This window comes from Pelodiscus sinensis, chromosome 1 (assembly GCF_049634645.1).
Source record: "Pelodiscus sinensis isolate JC-2024 chromosome 1, ASM4963464v1, whole genome shotgun sequence".
NCBI lineage: Eukaryota > Metazoa > Chordata > Testudines > Trionychidae > Pelodiscus > Pelodiscus sinensis.
In genome coordinates this window covers 72,921,851-72,945,496 of record NC_134711.1, presented here as the reverse complement: position 1 = coordinate 72,945,496, position 23,646 = coordinate 72,921,851, and the positions used below count along the sequence as shown (strand labels likewise).

At 42.9% G+C, this 23,646-nt stretch overlaps 1 protein-coding gene across 2 annotated transcripts in view; it reads right to left on the bottom strand.

Moving 5' to 3' along the window:
- TMTC2 (transmembrane O-mannosyltransferase targeting cadherins 2) overlaps positions 1-22,502 on the bottom strand; it is a 402,268-nt gene extending 379,766 nt beyond the window's left edge. Inside the window, exon 1 of one of the 2 annotated variants that reach the window (XM_075932550.1) lies at positions 21,947-22,502. Coding sequence is in view for 1 of the 2 variants with exons in the window: in XM_075932545.1 (XP_075788660.1) it covers positions 21,947-22,029 (83 nt within the window). In the remaining variant the exon portion in view is untranslated. The remainder of the gene's footprint in view (positions 1-21,946) is intronic. The other variant, XM_075932545.1, reaches the window with a different exon arrangement.
- Between the last annotated feature and the right edge of the window lie 1,144 nt (positions 22,503-23,646).

Here is a 23,646-nt window from a genome sequence, read left to right as displayed (position 1 = left end):
TCAAATGTACCCATACACATCTCACTTCATACACAATGACATCCCCACTGGGGCTTTAACCACAGGCTATCAGACTTTTGTTTGAAAAAAGTAAAGCTCCACCTTTTGAATTAAAGGATAATCTCCACAAGCCAAAATAGTGGGTGGGAGGGTTTCTGCCTTTTTTTTCCAGATTTCTAGGCACCAGGCAGACTATTTAATATGCACTAGTAGGTTGTGGACATGAGCAAACCTACCCTCAGAATTACTTCCCTTCATTAAATCTCAGCATACCAGACTCTAAGGTAAATCTCCATGTTTTATTCAATCTGGTGGAGAGCTGTACAGTCTCCAAGCTGCTAGTACAAAATAAAACGAGTGGGAGAAATCACTTGTAAATTCCTCTTAATTCTGTTTACAAGCAAGCATTTGAAATTACATTGTTAGGTTTTCTCTTGCAGACATGGGGGGGGAGGGCGAGAGAGAAGAAAACATCTTTAAAGAAAAACAATTACATCAGATATTCAAACTGACCTACATTAGGAAAGTAATGACTCCCAGAGGGTATTTTTGAAAGGCTAGGTAATAAGTTGACTATTTGTTATCTAGAGAATACTGCAGGACAGCTGCTTTAGTTATTTCAAGAGCAGCCTTCTCCATCCTTCCAACAATGAACTCTTTATAATAAATTGATTCTAGATCAGTTCACAGACACAACCCCAGTCTAAAATCCATAACTAAGGTCATCATCAATAGTTACAGCTGACGTGGAAAATGGATATTACAAACATAAGTACTAGATATGTAAAAAGTCGGTTAAATAGGTAACCATGTAACTGCTGAAAATCTCAGTGGTTAAACGCATACATGCACTGCAGGCGCTGCAGTATAAAGCTTAAATAAACTTTATACTGCAGAGCTTGCAGCAAAGCCTCACCAGGAGTGGGGCCATCAGCTCCTGCCAGCTTCACTTCTGGGGAAGATGTTTCCCTGGTGCAGAGAAGCTGCCTCCCTGTTAGTGGAGCCAGCAGGAGGCTTCCCTATTGCAGTGATGCCTCTTCCCCAGGAGCAGAGCAGGCAAGAGCTGCCTTGCCAGCCCAGCACCCAAGGAGGCTATGCAGCCGGCTTCCTAGGAACAGAGCTGGCAGCCCTTGTTGGCCCTATGCCTGGGCAAGCCAGCATGTAACCTGTGGTGGGGGGCCCACGCCAGGCCCGCCACAGACATCCGGCCTGCCAGAACAACTCCGGAAGCAGCCCCTGCCTGTGATGGACCTCATGGGACTAGAACAGCTCACTGCCTGAGGCAGATGGAGAGCTGCTCCAGCCCCTGCAGTTAACCAGAACCCAGTAAGCATAGGGAGATGCTTACCAGTTAGCTGGTTAACTGGTTAATCTTTCACATCCCTAGTAAGTACTGATTTGTCTGAAGATACTGAACTACATAAAAGAAAAACATGTTTATTTATAGAAGAAGGATGGTTCAAAAATCCAACCTGGAGCCAAAATTCATCAGAACCTTTAAACAAAATGTTCATTTCCTGGACAGCAAGGCATCATTTAAAACACAAGATGTTCTATAAAAGCCTGCCCACCATTCCTACAATGCAAAAAGACCAGCCTACATTATTACTTCTGTTGTTGACTAGTCTGATTCTTCCCCCACACACACACCGACAATACTCATTGCAGTTCATCACTAAGGTGTACTGTAATTAGAGTGTCACAGTGAAATCCAACTCTAAGCCCCACTACAACTAACCACTTTTTCCTCATTCTAGCACATTTTATTCTCAAATGCAAGTAACTGTAAGGACCAATGGATGAATGTCATTTTATCCTGGGGCCACAAATGCCAACATTCTGCAGTTATCTGAAACAAAGCTACAGCCCTTACATTTTGTGGGACATATTGGGGCATATGCGCAACCCCTTCAGTGTGGAACTGCGCTTGGTAAAGCTAAAACAAGTAATATCCAGCCTATTATTGACAGGGAAAGCACTTACCTATGGAGATTTGGGGGGGGGGGGGGAGGAGGTAGCAGGGTGTGTGAGTGTGAGTGGCTTTATCATCATCCAGCAATGATATATAAAAAGGCAGCTACAGACATAAAGATCAGATTCACAAAGTGGACTTTTTAAAAAAAATAAGATGGCATGATTTTAATGGTGACAAGCAAAGAGAAAAAATAAGTTAGGCATGTGCCTTTTTTGTGCTTCTTTACAATTCATAATGATGACAGGAATTTTGCGGGGGTTTTTTCCCCTGTTATGGAGTTCTCTTCTGATTTTTAACATTAAAAATTCAGACTTGCTGGTGTAACCCATGCCCTTAATAGGGAGCTCTCTCTTTAAGAGACCCCTGTGGGGGCAGGTAGGAGTGAGTTGAGTGTTACTGTTGATGGGAAGATTCAGCACTCCACCCAGAAGCTTCTGGAGTTGGGTCCAGTAGTTTGGGGTCAGACTTCATGAACAAGCAGGCAGAGCAGATGCTCTTCTAAGGCCTAAGTGAGCTGGAAGAAGCTAAGCCAGGAGCAGAGAACTGGCTGCTGTTCCTCACTCTGCAGCACATTGCAGCAGGTAGTGATGTTGTTAACCCTCTACCAGAGATCAGGGCAATGCTACATAGAGCTAGGGGAACCTGGGAGGGAAAATAACTTGTGTTAAGTACGTGCTTAAAACGCTGTTTTGATTTTAGTCAAACTGTTTCTAGTTCACTTTCTCAGTCTGAGATTCTTCAGCTCTTCTGTCAATGAAGCATTGGGGAAAGAGTACTTTCTATTTTGTTGTTCTCAAGGGTTTTTTTTGTATTTTCTTGTAATAGGGCTTTTTTAAGTCTGTTCACTTGTGAGCTAACTGACTAGTTAATCAGTGAGCTGCCTGCCTAGCAGTGACCATAGCAGAGGAAGAGTCTGCCTGGACTCCAATTGAGGCTTCCCTACAAGCAAGTGGAGAGAGACTTCAGATCAGCATATGGTGCAGATTTGATATCAGAGGCACAAACAGACTTTGGTGAACCAACTCTAAGCTCTTGGGATCTTTCAGTTTTTTCTTACTGTGTTTGTGTGAACTGAACTGTTCAAATTTCACTCTTAGTTTTCTCTTTACTTATGTTTATTGTAATTATAGATATTATTTGTGGGATATAAAATAGCTGTGTTCTGTTGTAAGAATTAGATTATTTGTTTCTTAATAAAATTTTATAAAGTTATTTAATTAAATTCATTCGTTTGGAACTTGAATGTAGGGAGGCTGACACTGTGCAATCCTTGCTGAAATTCCTTACAGACTAAACTCAGGGTCTCCAGTACTGCAGTGGAAGTGGTGGTTTCTTTAGACACTGGAGAAGGGCAGTGAAGCCTAGACCACTCAAGGTTACACTGGCACTAAAAATTAAGACTTAAAAATAGTGAAATAACTATAGTGAAAAGTCAACAGGGAAAACTGAGTGACTGAGAAAAGGAAACAACTGTTACTCAAACTGTTTAAAACTCTTTTTTAAAGGAAAAAAAGACAGTAATGTCTATTTAACTTCTGTGGATAGTGACATCTTTCACAGAGGATGCAAACACCCCCAGCCCTTAAATTATGGTGCCAGAAGGCACAGTAAACACCCTTCAGACTTTGAAAGACTCCTCCAGCAATTCCAAGAAATTTAAACAAACTAGAATCACTACCACATAGCCCCGAGCAACTTAACTTATACTGAAGTGCTAGTATGAACAAGCCTTAAGTCATTCCTGATCTTTATAAAAGCAAAAATAACTAATAAGAAATCTTAACCAGTACATTTAATGTCTTCCTTATACATAGAAAAGTAAAATGCACACCCCTAAGAGTGAAAATAATTCTCCAGCCTTCCTAAAGGCAAATACTTTGGTGAAATATTTTTTTAAAAGATTCTTCTCTTTCTGCATTATGAAGAGAAAATTGAAAGGCGGAGATTCAGATACACTTTAATGCTTTGTTACTTACTGCTCTTTTATACATTGCTGTAATTATAGTATCCTGGACTAGCCAGAGTCGCATATATTAATTACATTTTAGCTTCTCCTAATTTTAGAGTTTAGATACCAATTTTTCCCAATGTTAAGACACTTGATCATACATTTCTAATAAGCAGTTTCAGTATTTTGAAGGAAAACATCACATACAATTGTTTTCTCCCAAGGCAACACCCAGTTCTAGATTTCTTTACTTTGCCAATCTCCACAGTACCAGATTATTAAAAAAAATCAAAAAGTGCTCTATCAGAGGCAGCAGTACAGGGTGTTCGGCAAGAGCCAGTCTGGAAGGGGGGCCCCGTTTAAAAACCATCGGGGAGGGAATGCAAGTAGTTGACCAGATTAGCCGATAAGCCTAGGCTTATCAGTTAATCATCTAGTTGACTACTTGTTGGCATCCCTACTATAACAAAAGATCATAAATTTGAAGGAATATAGTCTATACTTAAAAATCCAATGCAAAAAAATATTTTTTTAATTGACTTGCGATAGGGCCTAATACCAGGACTTTTTAAAAAGTTGGATTGGACTCCCCTCTATAATATCTATATTAGCTGGTACGACAGCAGCATTCCAGCTATGACTAAAGTGTGCTATGAAAAGATGCTACTAAAAAAAGCCAGTAGCCTTCCCTGCATGGTCAAAGTAGGTTTTCATCTTTATATAAACTATTTTATTATTACTGTCCCTGAAATACTCTGCCATTATATAAAACATTACTTGAATTGTTCCATCAGAGTGCTACCTTGACCTCTAGATGTGGTTAGAAACACTGCATTGCAACAACCTAGAGTAAAAGCTCAAATCCTGAAGTAAATGCATCTGCAGTTATTGTTTCATTGAATTTGTATATCATTTCCTTCTTCAGCTCTAGACAAGCAGGTATATATTGTAACTAAGGTACTGTGCTGTCTAGGGCTGTGAGTGTGGCACAACCACAGATCGCCCCCAGAGGGTGTGACAGACCAGAAAGATCCCCATCTTACAAAGTAACCCTGAGATAAAGCAGAAAAGTCTGCTTCCTATTTTGGGAAGACATAAGCTATTTGAACCACCAACACCCCCATCTGTAAGAAAATCTACTTTTTTTGCCTTCTTTCAGTAATAAATATATGTTCTGTTGGTAAACTGAACTTGTGCCATTATTATTCAAAGGACTTTGCACCCACTGTACAAATCCACCAATAAAGAGACCCTAAGATTAAGTAGCAATGTATAGTACATGCAAACCAACTGAAGTAAATAGATCTATCAGATGGATTTATCCTGAGGATTCTATGTGAAATGAAAGTGACACACACACACACACACACGTTGCATAAGATAAGAGGGACCAGGAAAGAAAAACAGGATATGCTGAGCAGTGTAGAAGTATGGAGCTCATATTGTCAATTAATTACCCAGGTTCTGCAACTTTGGTTTATCCCTGTCCATTCTTCTCCTCCACAACAATATGGCAGTCTCTCAAACCAGGGATTAACTGGCACACAGTTTAACTGGTATTATGAAGCCACTGGAGAGGCAGGATGAAGCAAAGAATATTCTTGTAATCTGGCAAACTGGGGAAAGTACCAGCCTTTGAGACTGTTTTCCTCAGGACAAGCCCCTCCACATTTGTCTCTTTATGAACGTTCATTTTACAAGACAACAGATTATAACTACAGGTCTTTTATACTTTCCTCCATTTTTACTGAGTTTTTCAGAAATATCAATTGGTAACATTATTTGCACATGCAGTATTGTGTAGCAGTTTGCATAGCCACAAAGGACTGTCAGCTTGCAGAAGGAGTTTTGTTAACTTATTGGTTATAGTATTCATTTACATTTCATAAGATTCCTTAAAAACATGGGGAATTGTGTTTATCTAAATCCCATGGGATTAAAGGGGCAGTAGTTCAAATAATATTTCTAGCCAAGAATCACGAAACTGGACTCTGCAAAGTTAGCTGTACATGTTCCATTCATATATATATATATATATATGACAGATTGATCTATTAAAACAAACAGTTCTGTACATGAATTCATTTTTACCAAGTTTTACGTGCCAGTGACAATTTATACAAGTTAAGGATATACCCAAGGGTTTTTACTTTAAAGTGCAGTAGGAAACTAGTTAATTGATTACACCTCAACTGCTATAATCATCATGCTAAAAAAACACCCTAATATTAAAAAGACTTCTAAGGACTCAGCAGTAGACACTATTTTTTAACTTGCAGCTTCTATTTAATTTTTTAAAAGACAATTCACATTACCAACTTCTTCCAAACAATGAAAAGTAACAATATTAATACTAATTTCTTGTGTGCTTTTGTGTCAATAATAATAAAAAAACCTCAAGCATGGGCCACAAACATTTTCACTACTTCATTATTTAGGATGAAACAAGTATATTAGGAGTTGTGCCTATTTAACATACTGTGTTATGTTTGCTTATGGCCAAAGGGTTCATCACCTTCCCCACATTGGCTCTCAGTCATGCAACAGAAACTTAGATCAGACTTCACAAGTTTTATGCTTGTTTCTTTGAAGGGCCTCAGTCTTGCAAACAGTAAACAATGTGCAAAACTTTATTCACTGAAACAATCCCTTTGTTGTTGCAGTTGGTGTGATCCTGCCCTTACTCAAGTCAGCACGTATACTGTCATTGACTTCAGTGGGACCAGAATTGCATCCAGTGGGAGTACTACCATGTGAGAACGTGGATACATGCCCAGCTGCTTACATTGCCAAGAGCTAAACTCCTGTTTATCTCTTCCCTGACTCATACCCAGCAACTACAGAATGGTTTCCTTAAAATCTTGATCTGGATGACATCAGTATCTGACAAGATGGCCACTAGTGAAGATTAATAAATCCTTCCTGGAAGTTAATGAAGTAGGCCATCATCCTTCCCAATTCAGATTTATAATCCAATCATTTAAAATTAAAATATTCCATAGCTATTTGAGAACACAGTCTCTCTGCTTAGCCATTTGGCCACTTCGTCAGCTGTACAGTACAGTTCATTTCAAGTATGTTTTTCTTTAGTTACAACAGGAGCAAGGTCCAACTAATTCTAAATTAAACTGAATTAAAGGAAGGATTAGTCACTTATTGATCAATAGTTGAAATGCTGCCTCTGCACCAACTGACTCATTTATGTCCTTCAAAGAATGCCTAACACAAGTGAGAGTATTTGATTTCCCACATTTAATAGATATGGAATGCAGATCCTTTGTGCCAGAAAAATCAAAAGCAAAGTAGCTGTGGTAGAATAGTTATCATTGTCAGTGATGCCTTATCAATGGCAATAAGAGTTTGAACTTTTAATTAAGTTAGATTACCAGATTTTCAGGAACAGGATTAAGACAAAGCAGTGTCCACCATTAGGTAGGCTTAGACACTACAAGAATTGAGGGAAAAAGTGAGGAGAAAAATTAGCAACTTCTAGGCACCGCAGTGCTCTCTGCCCGATAGCTTCTGTATCATCCCTATCAGAGGCTAACATAGCTCTTTTTGTTGGCTGAGTATAAGATTCATGGGCTGGGTTATTTCTGCACTGTTTCAAAACTATTTTAAGACTTCAAAATGATGTCATTAGACCAAACAGCCACTTTAATCGGGGAGAGCCACAACACATTGTATGTAAACGCTTTGAACGTGCTTTGTCATCTGGAGAGCTGGATTCTGACACATTGCCTAAAATTTAGAGCAACAACTAAGTAAATCAAGGCTAGTGTAATACAGATTACTATTAAGTTTAAACAGACACTGTACGGCTCACAGATTTCTAAGGGCATATAAATATAGTTAGTTTAATTTCACATTAACCTAAATCACTCTTTTGGAAGCTTCCTCTCTTTATCATATGGCCTTTTCACTGTCCCTGCTCCTACTCCCCCATCGCTGTAATGGTGCAATAGAAGCAGTTCTAAAGAGACAGACAAGCATCTATTACTGTTACTATAGTCAAAGATTTATACTACTGAAAGCAGCCCATACAGAACCAGGGTTCCTTTGTGCTAGGCAGTGAACAGAGTATTTGACATGGTCTCTGTTCTGATGAACATATGTCAGCTACCCCCCAATAAAAAGACTCTGCATAGCTAGCGAGATTTCAGTGGTTTTTTGTGCTAAAAACAATTTGATATTCTATTGCCTCTTGTCTGGCAATATTTATTGCCTTATGAGAATATTTCTGCAACTGTTAGACATTTAAAGAGTCAGAAGATGGCATGTAAAGTCAATGGTAAATGTAGGGGAAACAGATGAATGTGGTCCTCCCTCCAAGCATCTTTTTTCTTTTTAAGCACACAATACAATGTGCTCAAAATATTAAGTCCTAGTCTGTCATTTTTACTGAAGCCAACTAATACCTTATTCCACATACCACCATTTCCTCAAAATTTACTCTGCATACCATCTTTAGGATTAGTAGCATGCTCTTAGAACTCTTCTTTAATAGGAATGCTTGACCTTCACTCCCACACATATTTAGGGTGCGTCTACACAGCACCCGAAACTGAAATAAGATACACAATTTGCATAGTGCAAATTGCGTATCTTATTTCGAATCTATTTTGAAATAGTACCGTATTTTCCGGCGTATAAGGCGACTGGGCGTATAAGACGACCCCCTAATTTTTTAGTTAAAAGATAGGGTTTCGTCTTATACCCCAGCGCTCCTCTGCCTCCTTTGCTCCCGGTGTCCCTGGTCGGCTGGAGACGGTCCCCAGCAGACCAGAGGCACCGGGAGCAAAGCCGCAGCAGTGGCGGGGTCCCGCGCCTCTGAGGCTTTCCCCGCCGCCGCTTCGGCTTTGCTCCCGGTGCCTCTGGTCTGCTGGGGACCATCTCCAGCAGACCAGGGACACCGGGAGCAAAGCCTCTAAGGATGCCCCGGAAGCGGGACAGCCCCGGCGCGCCTGGGCTGCCCCGCCGCCGGAGCCCCTCCGCGGCTTTGCAAAGCCGGACATTTATATTTTCCCATTTATATTTTGTCAATTTGTTTCCTGAACAGAAAGCTCAAATACTGGACTGTCCGGTTCAAAACCGGACACCTGAGAAGAGCCCAACACTTTTCAGGATTAGACGTTTAGTAACGTATCAATATAAACAAGAAGTTTTATATCTTTCAGTTCCTATCCATTTACCTGTATGTATTACATTTTTACTTTCATACTTTTAAGCCACTTTACACATTAAGACTCTAATCCTGAAAAGTGTTGGGCTCTTCTCAGGTGTCCGGTTTTGAACCGGATAGTCCAGTATTTGAGCTTTCTGTTCAGGAAACAAATTGACAAAATATAAATGGGAAAATATAAATGTCCGGTATTTTCTAAATAAGATGTAATGTAGGTTGTTATGTAATGTCAAGTGTGTGCAATATTTTTGTTGAAACCATCTGGCAACCCTACTTAGATTTCCAAACTGGAAGATCGACCTTGACATTAGAGACATGCTAACTCTTATGCTATTATAAATTTGCCAGTTAATGTAGTACATAAAGCACTACAAAATAGAATTTATTTATTTTACCCATAATGAATTGCAGTATAAGAATCCTCACCGTTCTCATCAATATCTACAAAGTTTAATTTCTGAGATGTACAGTAGAAGTATGGAGTCCATTTAGTAGTTTAATATTATATGCAGTGTGAAATTTTTCGAAATGGTCATAGGCAGCAAGTTACATGTGCCCATGTTCCACAATATTCAGAGCATCGAAGGATGGTATGAGGGAGGACCTCTACCCTGACCCTACCCACTTCACCTGGAGTGTCTCTGCATCCTGAGCAGTGGCTGACTGCCACTCCCTGCCCCCCACTAGAGAAGCTCTGAGCACTCCTCCATATCTACCTGGAGAAACCCAAGGGGAGCTGCACCACACCAACCCAATCTGATCTGGGGATGCAGTCTTTCTTGATGCATTTAGAAGACCTGTCAGCCGACGGTCAGGGCAGTGTGTGTGTGTATGCTTCCGAGAAAAGGTTTAACGTCCGTGTCTTTACTGCTAGGACCGGGGTCCCGTCGCAGAGGGTGGCCAGCAGGCCAACAGACGCCCCGTTATATAGGAAGAGCTTATTACACCTTCCACTCCCTCGAATTACCTCTGAGTTGTTAGCCTTCCTCAACAGTGGCATGCCTCAGTTTCTCTCTTGTACCACAGATCAGGCTTAATGTGTAAAGCTATAATGCTTTTCTTTAGCACAAGGTGTTGGTCAGTTACTGTTCCAGCAAGCAAAAAGCTTTTATTTTCTTGAAAAGAATCATATGTACAATGTTACAGGCTTACTTATGAGGGACAGTTGGTTTCACACTTCTTCAGAACAGACAGGCAGTCTGTACCCACTTACAACCTTGGATCTGAGAGCAAGCTAAAAGTATTATCAACTCATCCTTGAACATAGACACAGTGAAGTTTCAGAGTTTGGATTCTTAAAACAATAACTTGGTTTTTTTAGAGAGCAAATTTAACTTTAAAAGTTGAATGTCCAAAAATGGATGTTACAAGGGGGGGGGGGGTTCTGTCTAGCTACAAGACCCTGGCGTGCACATACACAGAGCCTGGCACACACCCATCACTACCACGGTAGCTCTGCCTGCCCTGGTGAAAAAGCATTGTTTGACTCAAATATGCTTTGGATATCCCGCACATGCAGGTTTCGGGGAAATGATATTTGCTACTCCACAGCCACTCTGGAATCTGCATGCAGCATATCAAAAGCATCTTTGAGTCAAGAATCGCTTTTCCCCAAAGCAGGCAGAGCTACTGTGGCAGAGTTTAAATTGCCCCATTTACTCACCCCCATCTGCAGGCCCGGTCGATGGGGAGGGGATACTCTCCTCAGGAGTTCACTGCTGCTGGTGGGCGGAGTCCTCCTCTGGTGCCAGCCCCAAGACAGCCTTCCTATATCCCAAATTCTACATTTCTGGCCTCTCCCCAGAGCTTGGACCCCCAGCAACAGCCTCACCACCTGCAACTCAATCCTCTGCCTCACCCCTGCACCCCTCTCTACACCCTGAACCTCTCATCCCCCAGCCACACCCAAGCACTCATATCTGCCCCCCCCCCCCCACCCCCACCCCACAGAACAACATAGGGAAATTATTGTACATTTACTGGTCTTGTCCGGGAATGCTGGAAAAATGCTGCAATCAGAAGGGCCTACTTAGAAAGGATCTTGTATGAAGAGTGAGACTGAAATACTTAAGGAACATAGAAAAAGGAGCTGCCAGTCCCCAAAAGGTGAAGGACTTCCCACATAGTTGCCTTTTATAAATACACAATACCTCAGCCAATTGATTATTTCTGGCCATGGATATCTACTTCATTAGTGCGTTATTGTCTTCCTTTTAGCAAGAGCCCTGAAACTGGCCCCTTAATTTTTAAAAAGCAGAAAGCAGCTTGCTGCCTTCACACATTTTTATTGCTTTTTTCACCCTATCTGTGGCATATGATGCTCCAACTATTTTACCCTATCTTCAAGCAACCATGCAATGCCAGATTCCACAGTGAGTGTCTGCAAACCTACTGGTTCAACTCAACCTAAAATAATGAGGCAATGAGTTAAAGACAGTACCCAGCCAACAGCAATAGGCTTGCACATAAAGGAATCTACAAGGTGGTGAATATCCAAGAGAGATACTGATTTGGACTAACAGAGGTCATAGTAGTCTGTGTAAATTAGCTACAGAACAAGAAAAAATAAAAAGTGAACTATCAGTAGCCCCCCCCCTTCTCAAGACTCAAAGAGATTATTTGTATTACACTAGAATTTCCAGGCCCTTGATCACTCCAATCTCTCCACTGTATATACACATATTAAAGGGCTGGTCTACACTAGAAAATTAGCTCAATCCAACTACATCTCTCAGAAGAATCAAAATCCGCACCCTGAGGGCTCATCTAGACTACGCTCTAGTGTCAAAAGAGGATATGCTAATTCCGTGGGAATCTGCATATCTTCTGATCTCACTTGCTAAAGCAGAGCTTTCGAAAGTGAAAGTAGTCTGGATGTGTATTTTTCAGCAAACCCTCTTTTTCGAAAAGCCGCTTTTCCTCAACAAATGAGGTTTACGTGGCTTTTCGGAAAAGCGGGGGTTGCCAAAAGACACGTCCAGACTACTTTCACTTTCGAAAGCTCTGCTTTCGAAAGTGAACTTGGAAGAAGATATGCAAATAGCGCAGAATTTGCATATCCTCTTTCGATAGTCTAGCTGAGCCCTCAGTGGCATAGGTTAATTAGCCATCATTCCTTATATTGACAGTATTAGGTTAATGGAAGAATTCCAGTTCCCTGAAAGGTGGATTTACTACAGTGACAGGAGAACTCCGCGCCTCTCCCCCCTCACTGCTGTAGTACATGTGTACACGGAGGTGCTACAGTGGTAGCATTTTCATGCAGACATAGCCTAAGACAACTTCTGCCCCAAAGACTAGACAAAAAAAAAAAAAAAAAAAAAAAAAAAAAAGAGTCAAGACATAGGACAGGGGGAGAAACAGAAATCAGGTTATTAGTCCAAAGTCTCAAAGTGAGTTGGTGGAAGAGACAGATGCAGTAGCTGGTTGTCAAGCCCCATCCAAATGCTCTATCCATTGACTCAGCCACTCTGGATTAGCTCTCTTTTCTTTTAAGAATTGTTGAGTACAGGCAGTCCCCGGGTTACGTACAAGATAGGGACTGTAGGTTTGTTCTTAAGTTGAATCTGTATGTAAGTCGGAACTGTCGTCCAGATTCAGACACTGCTGAAACTGACCGCCAGTTCTGACTTACATACAGAATCAACTTAAGAACCCCAGGCGTCCCCAAGTCAGCTGCTGCTGAAACTGATCAGCAGCTGATTCCAGGAAGCCCGGGGCAGAGCAACTCTGCCTGGGGCTTCCTGTAGTCAGCGCTGGTCAGTTTCAGCAGAAGCTGACTTGGGGACGCCTGGGGCAGAGCAGCTGGGGTGCTGCTGGGTTGCTCCAGTAGCGCCGCTCCTCGGTGCTACTGGACCAACCCAGCAGCACCCCATCTGCTCTGCCCCAGGCGTCCTGATTCAGCTGCTGCTGAAACTGACCAGCAGCGGCTGAATCAGGACCTGGGGCAGAGCAGATGGGGTGCTGCCGGGTTGGTCCAGTAGTGCCCAGAGCGGGCGCTGCAGGACCAATCGGCAGCACCCCAGCTGCTCTGCCCCAGAGTCCAAAACAAAAGCCTGGTCTGCTGGGGGGAGGGGGGGGAGAGCACACTAGCTGCGCCCCCCCCCCCCCCAGCAGACCAGGGACACGGGGAGCAGAGTCGCAGCGGGGTGCCGCGCCTCTGAGGCTTTGCTCTGGCAAAGCCTCAGAGGCGAGGGACCCCGCCACGGCTGCGGCTTCAGTCCCGGTGCCTGTGGTCTGCTGGGGACAGTCCCCAGCAGACCACAGGCTCCCAGACTGAAGCCGCAGCCGCGGGGGGGTCCCACGCCTCTGAGGCTTTGCCAGAGCAAAGCCTCAGAGGCGCGGGGAACCGCCGCTGCTGCCGCTTCAGTCTGGGTGCCTGTGGTCTGCTGGGGACGGTATAAGAGATCCTCTGGAATAGGGCTTTATTCCGGAGGATCGCGCCAGTCTGGACGCTTTTCTCCGGCTTATCTCCAAGCCGGAAAAAAGCGGCGGTCATGAAAATGCAAATGCCGAGGGGGAAATTTAAATCCCCCGCGCATTTGCCTCTTCCCAAGTGCTACATTTGCATCCCTATTCCGTAATAGGGGGCCAATGTAGACGTAGCCAAGGTCTCATATTTGAGGTAATATGGAGAACAAGTTTAAAAGAGGTAACAGGGAAAAATCCTATATTTTATTGTACTCCTACTACACACACACACACACACACACACACACACACACACACACACACACACACACACACACAAAAAAAAGCTTTTGGAGATTACACTGATTTTTGTTACAGTCTTCAAGCATCAATATGAACCATTTGTGCTAAGGCCACTGAAAAGCTAATAAACTGGAAATATGGAGCTCAATCAAAATAGCTTAGATGCTAGAAAGAACAGTAAAAAATGGCAAGAATACAGTCTAAGACATTGATCATGAAGGTGAGTGAGCACTAAGAAAAAATACTCAACATTTCCATGGTGATTTATGATCATTACTCTAATCTTCCTGCCAATTAGCCCTATGTTGCAGATAGGGAAAACTAACATGGTTAGCTTAATTTGTGCATGGTCACAGGAAGATATCAGTCAGGACTGGAATTCAGCATTTCCTCTCTAATTTTCCTTCTCTCTAAACAAGAAAGTAACAGGAGACCCTGAAGTAGTAAGTTGCAGTCACAGTTAAGGAAAAGGAGTACCCAACAATCTTGAGGTATTTTAAGTATAGCCTTTGAGACTGTTTTCCTCAAGACAGAGCAGTATAGATTTGCTCAGTGTATAAAACAAAATGCAGGAATATAGAGATCCTTCCCATGAAGCTCAGATTTATGTCTGGCTATTCCTATACTCTGCCATCCTTAGTCATTTTTTCCCCTCTAATAAGCTACACATACATCAGATCAGATAGGAATAGCAGTATTGCAATTACTGCATCAAGTGTGCTGAGGCACCAATAGAAGGCACAGTGATACCATTTGTCAGCTCTACCATTTTTAGTTAAACATGCTGCAACTGCAACCTGTATAGATACCACGTTATCCATTCATTTATAAAAAACATCAACTCTTTTCCTTAACCACAGAGGACCAAACAAGCAAGAGTTAAGAATCTTAAGTGCTGGAAAAAAAACAACAAATGGTCTGGTAGTACTTTATTGATTTTCTTCTGTTTGTTGTAGAGAATGCTGATAAAGTGGTTCCTTAGGTTTTTTTGCAAAGGTGTGGCATAATCTCTGGCTGTAATCCATGGAATATGTAGATTGTAGTGGGTTTTTCACCCTTAGGCCATTAAGTATGATGTTCATCTGTTTGCATTTGAAAAGGAAGATGATGTCAGTTTGGATCTGTGCAAGTTTGTGAAGTTGATGGAGGCAGACTGAAACCTTGCAGTACTGCATGATATCTTGCTGGCATGAACAACTGACCCTCAAAATGTGCTCAGATCTTTGAAGGCTGATAAGCAGAATACACATAACCAGTCATGACAAGTCAAGAGCACAAGCAGTTCAAAAGGTCATCAAACTTCAAAGGCCATCAACAGAGGTGAACAATCAAGAAGCATTCCAAAACCACTTCAGCTTGCTAAAGGCCAGGATGTCCATGACCAAAGATGTAGGGCAACTAATTTGAGACTCCAGATAGTATCTTTATCTTTCAGTTAACCATACTGGGAAAATCCAAAATATATAGAAATAAATGGGTACTTTTCTCCTTTTTAAAGGATAAAAATTCAGACGTTGGTAAAATACATATAATGGGGAAATGCAAAGCTAACAAAAAAGCTCACTGACTATGCTGCCAAAGAAGAGATCTGAGTTTTAATGAGTATCAGCATGCTTTAAGAAAAAGATGCACCAGTTAAACAATTGAAAGAGCTTCCTCTGTGATCTAAATTATTTCACTTGCTACCTGATGTTTGACTGTATGTTTGTAATAATCTCCACCACAGGTCGCCAAGAGGATTAAACTTGAGCATCAGCAGCAAGCACATGTAAACTAGGGGCATAATTCCATGAATCTGTAACAACCAGCAACCTCAAAGACCCCCCAAAGGCTGGAAGAAGAACATAAGAGAAAGCTGGAGACAGAGAAGGGGCACATATATCAAAAGTTCAAGAAAGAAAGGGGATTTATTATGAATAGGTTCCATTCTGGAAAGCTACTATAATGTTGATGTTATATAAAACACATTGAACTCATGTGGAGAATGCAGGAGAAGACTGAATTTGGAATTCTATCATGTGCAGGATGAGCTTCCTGAAGATGAGAGGTAAGAACAGAAGTATGGTCACACTGAGTCAGACTAATGGCCATTGTCAGAATGGGCTAATGTGCCAATGCCAGGAGCTTCAGATTAGCCAATGGCTCTAATACAAAGAGTCTTATCAAATCTGGAAACAAGCAGTTATCAATCATGGACTAGATATTGGAGGGGGACATGGTTCATGCTTTACTCATGACTGCAGTACATTCTCTGAGAACCTGTAAGTTTGTTTGTGATGGACTACAATGACAAACAACAATCAACTTTCTTAGTCTATACCTACTAAAGAGTCTTGAATATCATTCTTGTGGATGAAGAATATTCAGATTGATCAAATAACAAAAGCTGGCTTGTTCAAAGCATTATGTTTGAAAACAAAGTACACTATTACAGTGTCATACTCTGTGCATTAGCATTGGAAAACGTAGTGATGTGAGAAATGCCAATCCAATAGAGTCATCAGGCCTCATGATCAGGTATTTTGCTTGGTTGGTTGCTTTTAATTAAGCCACCTTAAAATGTTTAGTCTCTTTAGCTGAGATTATGCAGGCATCTGTTCTGTAGTACATTCTCCTCTATCAATGTGTTAAAGGCCACAGCTTCAAGTAACTGCTATCATCATGATCATTTTAAATAAGCACATTCAGCATGCTGAGCAGCAGGGAGAAAAAAGGGTTAGGAAGATAAACCTCTACCATTTCTCCTCCCCCCGCTCCTGCCGGGTCTTAATCCCAGTGTTGGAATCTGACAAGTTGCAGCCATTTGACAATGACAGCAGGATCCTCAGTGCTTCTAAGAAAGTTCATTAGAACTGAAAAATTAAGTGTAGATGACAAGGCAAAGGACTTAAAAAATCATAAATGTAAATTAATAATCAACTATACATAAGGATCAACTAAGACAGATGGCGAACAGTTTTCCCCAGCGTACTTATAGTTGTTCTTCCAGTGAATGTATTTGGGTCACTTGCTAGATTAAGTCTCATGTGGCAGGCCTAACAGAGGTACTGTGCAATAGCATATGAATTCAGATTAATTTTAAGTTGTGCAACAGTTTCAGACAGTATCTTAAAATGTGTACCACGATTTACATAGGTTGAAGCATTAAGAGGGAACTATGGAAGAGGGGTGTTTGAAATCATGGCAATTCAATTTGCTCTTACTAAACAGAATACAGCATAAAACTAAAAATCTGATCTCTTGTATTTTATTTGATTGAGTAGTCATCCCACGCAATAAAGAAGGAAATCCTCCTTCTATTGTGCAAATAAATTGCTGTTTCCCCTAAGCAAGTAGTTCATAAAAAAGTGTATAATTTTCTCATTTAACCAATTCACTTTAATTTCTTGACTTATAAATCAAGATTGTAAACTTAAGGATAGTATGCAGTCTATAATTGTCTAAAACTACTGTAAATAAGGGTGAATAACGAAATGCCATCCATTTAAAAAAAATCTATAGGTATTTTCAAATACATCAGCTTTGTGAAGGATCTACAATTACTAAATCACTTACGGTCAAACAGTCATACTACTAATATCCTTAAAATGAACCTTTCTTCAAGTATTTGATAGAAAAACAAAAAACACTTCAATGGATTAGGTTTTTTTGAGATTATCACTGTAGTTATGTGTGATTCCAGGTACAGGAAACATTAAATCTTGCACACCGCACTTGCAGACTGATTTAGAACAAGTTACACCTTCAAAACAGGGCACCCAATAGCCAAAGCAATACCTGCAATTTAAAAATCAAGTACAGGTGGGCAAGTAAAAGTAAGTGTGTTAGTCTAATCAAAGCAGTAGACTTCTTCTCTGTCATCCTGATATATACAAGTGCAATTCTAATTACCTTGAATGAGAATTTCATGTGTTTGGACTGGAAATTAGCATCCTTAAGCTGGCAAGAGACTCAATTTGACAGACAGCAACAAACAAGGAAATCTTCAACACAGCCCAGTCATGGAAATGTGGCTTTATCAGTTCCAGATGATTTTTCTCAGCTACACCTTTGTTAACGAGCAATGTCAACTCAATGTGGCATCACACAAACATTTAAGTATTATACTCCCCACTCATTTTGTTCTTTCGTATAATTTTCTTCCTATTTCCTAATGATCCACTGGCCAAAAAGGGAGAGAATGTGGTAAAAATATTGATTTTGTTTTCTAAATAAAGAGAAAGAAGGAAATTTCCACATGATCTCAGCATGCAAGACATTTTAGGAAAACTAAATCAGAGGAGAGGGAAAAGAAACGGGCTTTACTAAATTATGTCTGCGTCATTTGGATTTTCTGAGATTACAGGGGAATTTTTTTTTAATAGGATGCCACTCCCTCCACCATAGTGACATTGATTTAGTTGCCACTACTTCATTCAAAGTTTTCAATATCTAATCTAACCCATAAGAAAACCAACACATGGTTCTTCTCCTTATTAATTCCACAAAGGCTAGCTTTCAAATACACATCACATAAATTACAGGAATTTACAATTAACAGAAGGGATGTACAGATATTTTTATTCTATTTCTTAACCAAAGACTAATTCAGTCTAGCTAGGTGAATGGTGGGGCAATAGAAATATTGAGCCCTTTGATATAAAACAATAAATCTTACACAAGGTAAGTTTGTTATATCCCCATCATCCACAGTTTTTGGTATGGTGCCATGAAACCTCTAAAATATTAAGTTCTGCCATAGGAAAATTGATTTTGCTATAAGACGTCTTTACTGTACCACTTAAGATTAACCAACCTACATAAAAAGTAAAATACAGAAAGCAGTTACAGACACCTTTATATAGTAAGCTTGATCACTGTATCTCTCTCTCACATACATTCACACTCAAAAGAGATTCTGGTGTAATTTCAAAGTAGCGGAAAAAGAAATAGAAAATATTAGTGCAATATGCTGCCCTTCTGAAACAAACATTATAGTTTCCAAGCTTAAATGCACAATCTTGATTCACTTACAGTTAGAAACATGACCCATCTCCCCCACAGGGTGCTATGTCTTGCAAATCCACCACTGACCTTTTTCTAGTGTTACTTTCAAGAAAGCTCCTATAGAGCAGTGCCATTCTGTGATTATACAGTAGTTAAAAAACTTACACACATTTTATGAATCCTATTTATGAATGTATTGGTAAGCTAGGAAAAGCTATTATTATTTTGCAACATTTGTTTTCCTTTCCCTTTTAGTAGGGTAGTTGAAAATGTGCTAATTAGATGACCTACTGTATAGAATTGTCATTAATTGGAGTTCAGTGTACCCCAGTGAATAGCTGTTTTAGTTACAACTACTAGAAGTGTTTAATTTATTTAAAAGCTAAAGACATAAACAACCCCTATTTTAGAATTTAATTTAAACAGTGTAAGATTAATTTTAAGAGGATATCATGTGATTATCTTTTCCATTCTTTCAGAGATGGCCTGCAATTAAACACCACTAATATCTTCTAATGGCATTAAGGCACAATTATAGTTGGATCAAGAAACCTTGACCTCCACATCAATAATGTTAAGTAGTATTTCAAATGACATTTCAATCTTAGCTAATTTGCACTAGCCAATAGAAACAAAGATTTATACCATGTCCTTAACTCACCCAGTTTTGCAATACATGCTACTTGGATTCACTTTCATTCCAAAATTGCAACAGTTCTTAAGTGTGTAACAGGATGGATTAAAATAGTGTCAGTATATCAAAAAATTACCTACTTTTGGTTGAGCTAAAACAGATCTTATATTGCAGAATAAAAAGACTTTTTCCTGTATGTTTTTTAAAGATATTTTAAAACAAACAAGAATCACTATACAAAACTAGAGGACTTAAAAACTAGAATATTTTAACTACCTCACAGAATTTCTTCAAATGCTTGTAATTGACTTGAAGGATTAAAGTTGAATGGTTACAGACAAACTGTAAAGTAAACCGTTCCAAGGCTAAGGCGCTGGATCATGATTGAAACTTGGCATTCAGTTCCAGTATAATAGTGGGAACCCTTGAAAAAGGGATTTATTCTGGAAACTGTGGTAGACCTTAAATATTGCAGGTGCACTGCTGTACTCTACAAGCGAATGCAAAAAAAAATCCAAATTCAGTAATTAATTGACTCCAGTACAGAGACTATTTCCCAAGGCAATTGATTAATCAAAGCCATAACTGATCCTTTCCCTTCCCATTAATGCGCCTTGAAAGTTTGGAACACATTATCTAGCAATAGCTCTGCCTTGGCCATATTCTCCTCACACATCCTAGCTAAATAAAAGCTCCAAAAGGTTAATACCCTTTGACTCCAGCTAGAAATAACTGTTGTCAATCAGTGTACATATAAAATATGAATCGCTAACTTATGCATCTGACAAAGTGGGTCTTTGCCCACAAAAGCTTATATTCCAATAAATCTGTTAGTCTATAAAGTGCCACGGGACTCATCACTTTTGCAGATTCAGACTAACACAGCTACCCCTCTGATACTTGTAACTTTTGAGTTATATACACACACTCACTTCTTAAGTTTGGTTTGTCTAGGACTTGGATATACAGTGTTGGCCAATTACTACTAGATAGGAGGATTCAAGCAGCATCCTTCCACATAGTTACTCTGCCAAATCCCAGGCACCAGCTCACCCTAACCCAGAGGATTAATTCACTTTCCAAAGCAGAGAGAAACTGATGAAAAACTGTCAGAGTAAATCTATGCTCACTTTTTGGATGGTTCAATTTCAATGGAGCATGAAACACCCCAGGACGGTTAATAAGTTTAGCCAGGCGTGCTGTTCTTCCCAATATATTTTAATTATGCATCTGTTTTAATTGTAATCAGATTAAGTCACCGGAAAAGGCACAAATTGGAATGTTCCCTAATTGCTAATGGAGCTTTTCATCAGTTTCTAAACACAAGTACGTTTAGGAAAGAAATAGGTAAAGACACCAGCACAACCGTGACATTTTCCAGCAATCGATGCAGTTTCTTTGACAACACAGTTCAGGTCTCATTAGCTGCCCAAACTAACCCGAATGCAAAAGACAACTTCAAGCCCCAGGGACTTTATCTTTGCTAGTTAGCATAAAGGAATGTTGAACACAACACACAAACTAAAGCTGCACAATGAAAATTACATGCGTTTTGAAGCTCTGCTCATCAGATCTTCAGGGGAGAGCTGCATACTACGCACATGCAATACTTGCAATAAGTACAGTGCGAAATTAATGTAGCGATCTCTCTTCTGCTACTATACAGGGCGAGCGTTTGTGTTCAAAAACTGTCAAATGCTCCAGAAATCAGAGTGCCACAGAAGCAGAAGAGATCTTTGGAGGGAAAGAGATCTATTACGGAGATAGAGAAAAACCCCTTAGACGGTCATATCGTTTAATGGGGTTCTGTTATAGGCAGAGATATGTGTACACACACGCACACCACAAACAGAAGTGGAGAACACACACAACGTGCATACATTGCGCCCACCGAGCAGAGATCTCAGTTCCCCAAAACTTCAGCGCTTGTAAACAGCGGAGAAAGGGGGCGGGTGGGAAGGGGGTAAATTGCAGAGAAAGTAGCACTTTGTTAGGAAACCCAGCACTCGCCTGCCCTCACTCTCCGGATTGTACCGCTTTCTGGTCTCTATTCTTACTGCTGTTTAATTCCCTGTTCAGAATAAACAAACTTGAGCTACACGAGTTTTGACAGCGGGGCAGCTCGGGCATTACAGGGCTGGTCTTCGGCAGGCATAAACAATGCTAGCTAGGCAGCGAGGGATGCACTTAACCCTAAAGATGCCGTAGAGTAAGGATCTGCCTAAGTAAACCGTCCATCAACAGGTGAGCAGCGCGTCCCTCTCCCGGGCCGCCCCGGCCCCCAGCCGGAGAGCTGGGACAGGAGCAGGGGCGGAAGGGAAGGGGGTGCCCGCGCCTGCAGAAGGCGCTGGGAGTACAGGGGCTCCTCCAGCGCAGAGCCGGCGAAGGGGGCTGTTCTCTAGCCCTCCGGCTGCCGCTGCCCAAGTTGTTCTCAGACTCCCCGCGCTCTGCTGGGGGCTCGCTCCCTCCTAGGACCGGCCCGGCTGTTCCCCTCCCCGTCCCACCTACCTGTCATCGTAGCAGAAATCCGCCCCCAGGGTGTTGAGATACAGGACGAGCCCCAGGGCGCCGCTCACCAACTCTGCGATCATCTCTCCTCCGCCTCCTGCTCCCGCCGCCGCCGCTCCAGCACCAGGGCAGCGGCAACCAGCATCCACCCCGCCTTGCCCGCTCCCGGCTTCTTCCACCTCCCCGCGCCCGGCTCCGGCCACGGCCACTACTCAGCTCCCCACCGGCTCGGGGGGCTCAGCTCGGCGCGCCCCGCATCCTCCTCCTCGCCCTCGGGCAGCAGCAGGCGCCGCGCTCCGCACCGGCGGCAGCCGCGGGTTTATTGTTCCCCTCTCCTCGCGCTGCTACCCCATGGCAGCTCGGGCAGCGCCCGGGAGACGGAGCCGGAGCAGCCGCTGCTCTACGCCCGGCGGCCGCCCAGGGTGCCGCGGCTCAGTCACTCTTCATTGGCTCCGGCCACAGCCCCCCTCGCTGCCGAAGTGACTGCGAGAGCCGCTGCCGAGGCTCTGGGAGCACCCGCGTGGGGCTCTCCCCGAGCTGCCATCGCGCTTGCGTGCCCCGCCCCCCGCGGCCCGCCCCCTCCAGCGCCGGCCCCGCCCCGGCCGGGCTGCTCCCCCTCCCGCCTCTGTCTTTCACCTTCGCTGGCACAGCGAGAGGCGCGGGAAGGGGGGGGGGGCGGCTGGCGCGGGGCCCGGGGCTGCGCGGGGGGAGGCCGAAGCGGGGGGGAGGCCGGCGCAAGCTTGGCACAACTCCCCCCCCCTCACCCCCAGCATAAATCAGCGGCGGGGGACTCGTTCGAACGGGATCCGCGAGTTTCCACCTGCCGCTGAGTGTTGCAGCCCCCGGAGGTGCCGCTGCCATCTCTGTGGGCAGGCACCGGGCAGCGGCCCGCTGGGCATGCCTGGCGATAAAGCGGCGGGGCAGAGCTGAGGGGCGTGCAGCAAAGCCGGGAGCCTGCCACCACCGCGGCGCTAGGGAAAGCAGCCGGGCGACCCGGCTGCGGGCGGGAAAGAGGCAAAGCGGCGCGGAGCTGCGGAGGGGTAGCGGCGGGAACCAGCAGCGAGGAGCCCCGGCGGAGGCGAGTCGCGCACTGAAACGCTCTTCAGTCCCTCGTGGGACAGGGAGGCAGGGCAAAGGGGTCGCCTTCGCGCCACACCGGTGCCCGGCTTAGCTGCGTTTCTGAGAGCCTTCCAGGAGGGGGCACATCCTGCCTGCCTAAAGGGTGGGAAGCTGCACCCCCAGCCGTGTGCAGTACACGGGAGCTTTTAACGTGTCCCCCGCGCCCCCGCCCTTCTTTTATGCTGTAGGCAGTTCTCGCCAGCCTCGCGGTGGACTTAGGGCAGCAAGACCTTGCCGAGGCAGCGCTTGAAGTGCCCTGAGTGTCACAAACCTCCCTGCTGCTGCTTTGCCTCATCGGAAGCACCAGCGGCAGCCAGGAATTGCAGACGGGAGGGTGTGGTGCGGTCTGTACAGAACATGGGACCCTGATTGGCCCCATTACTGAGAATTAGCGAGGGTTGGACGTCCCACGGCAGCTCAGAGTACATACAGCGCCTAGATCTTACATGCTCAGCTGCCCCAAAAAACCGCGCCTGCCTCCAACAATCAGCTGGGAACCTATTTTACATACCTGCCCAGACAATCCTGCTCAGCCCTACATGGTTGTATCTTTGTAACACGATGTTTAAGTTCAGATCCAG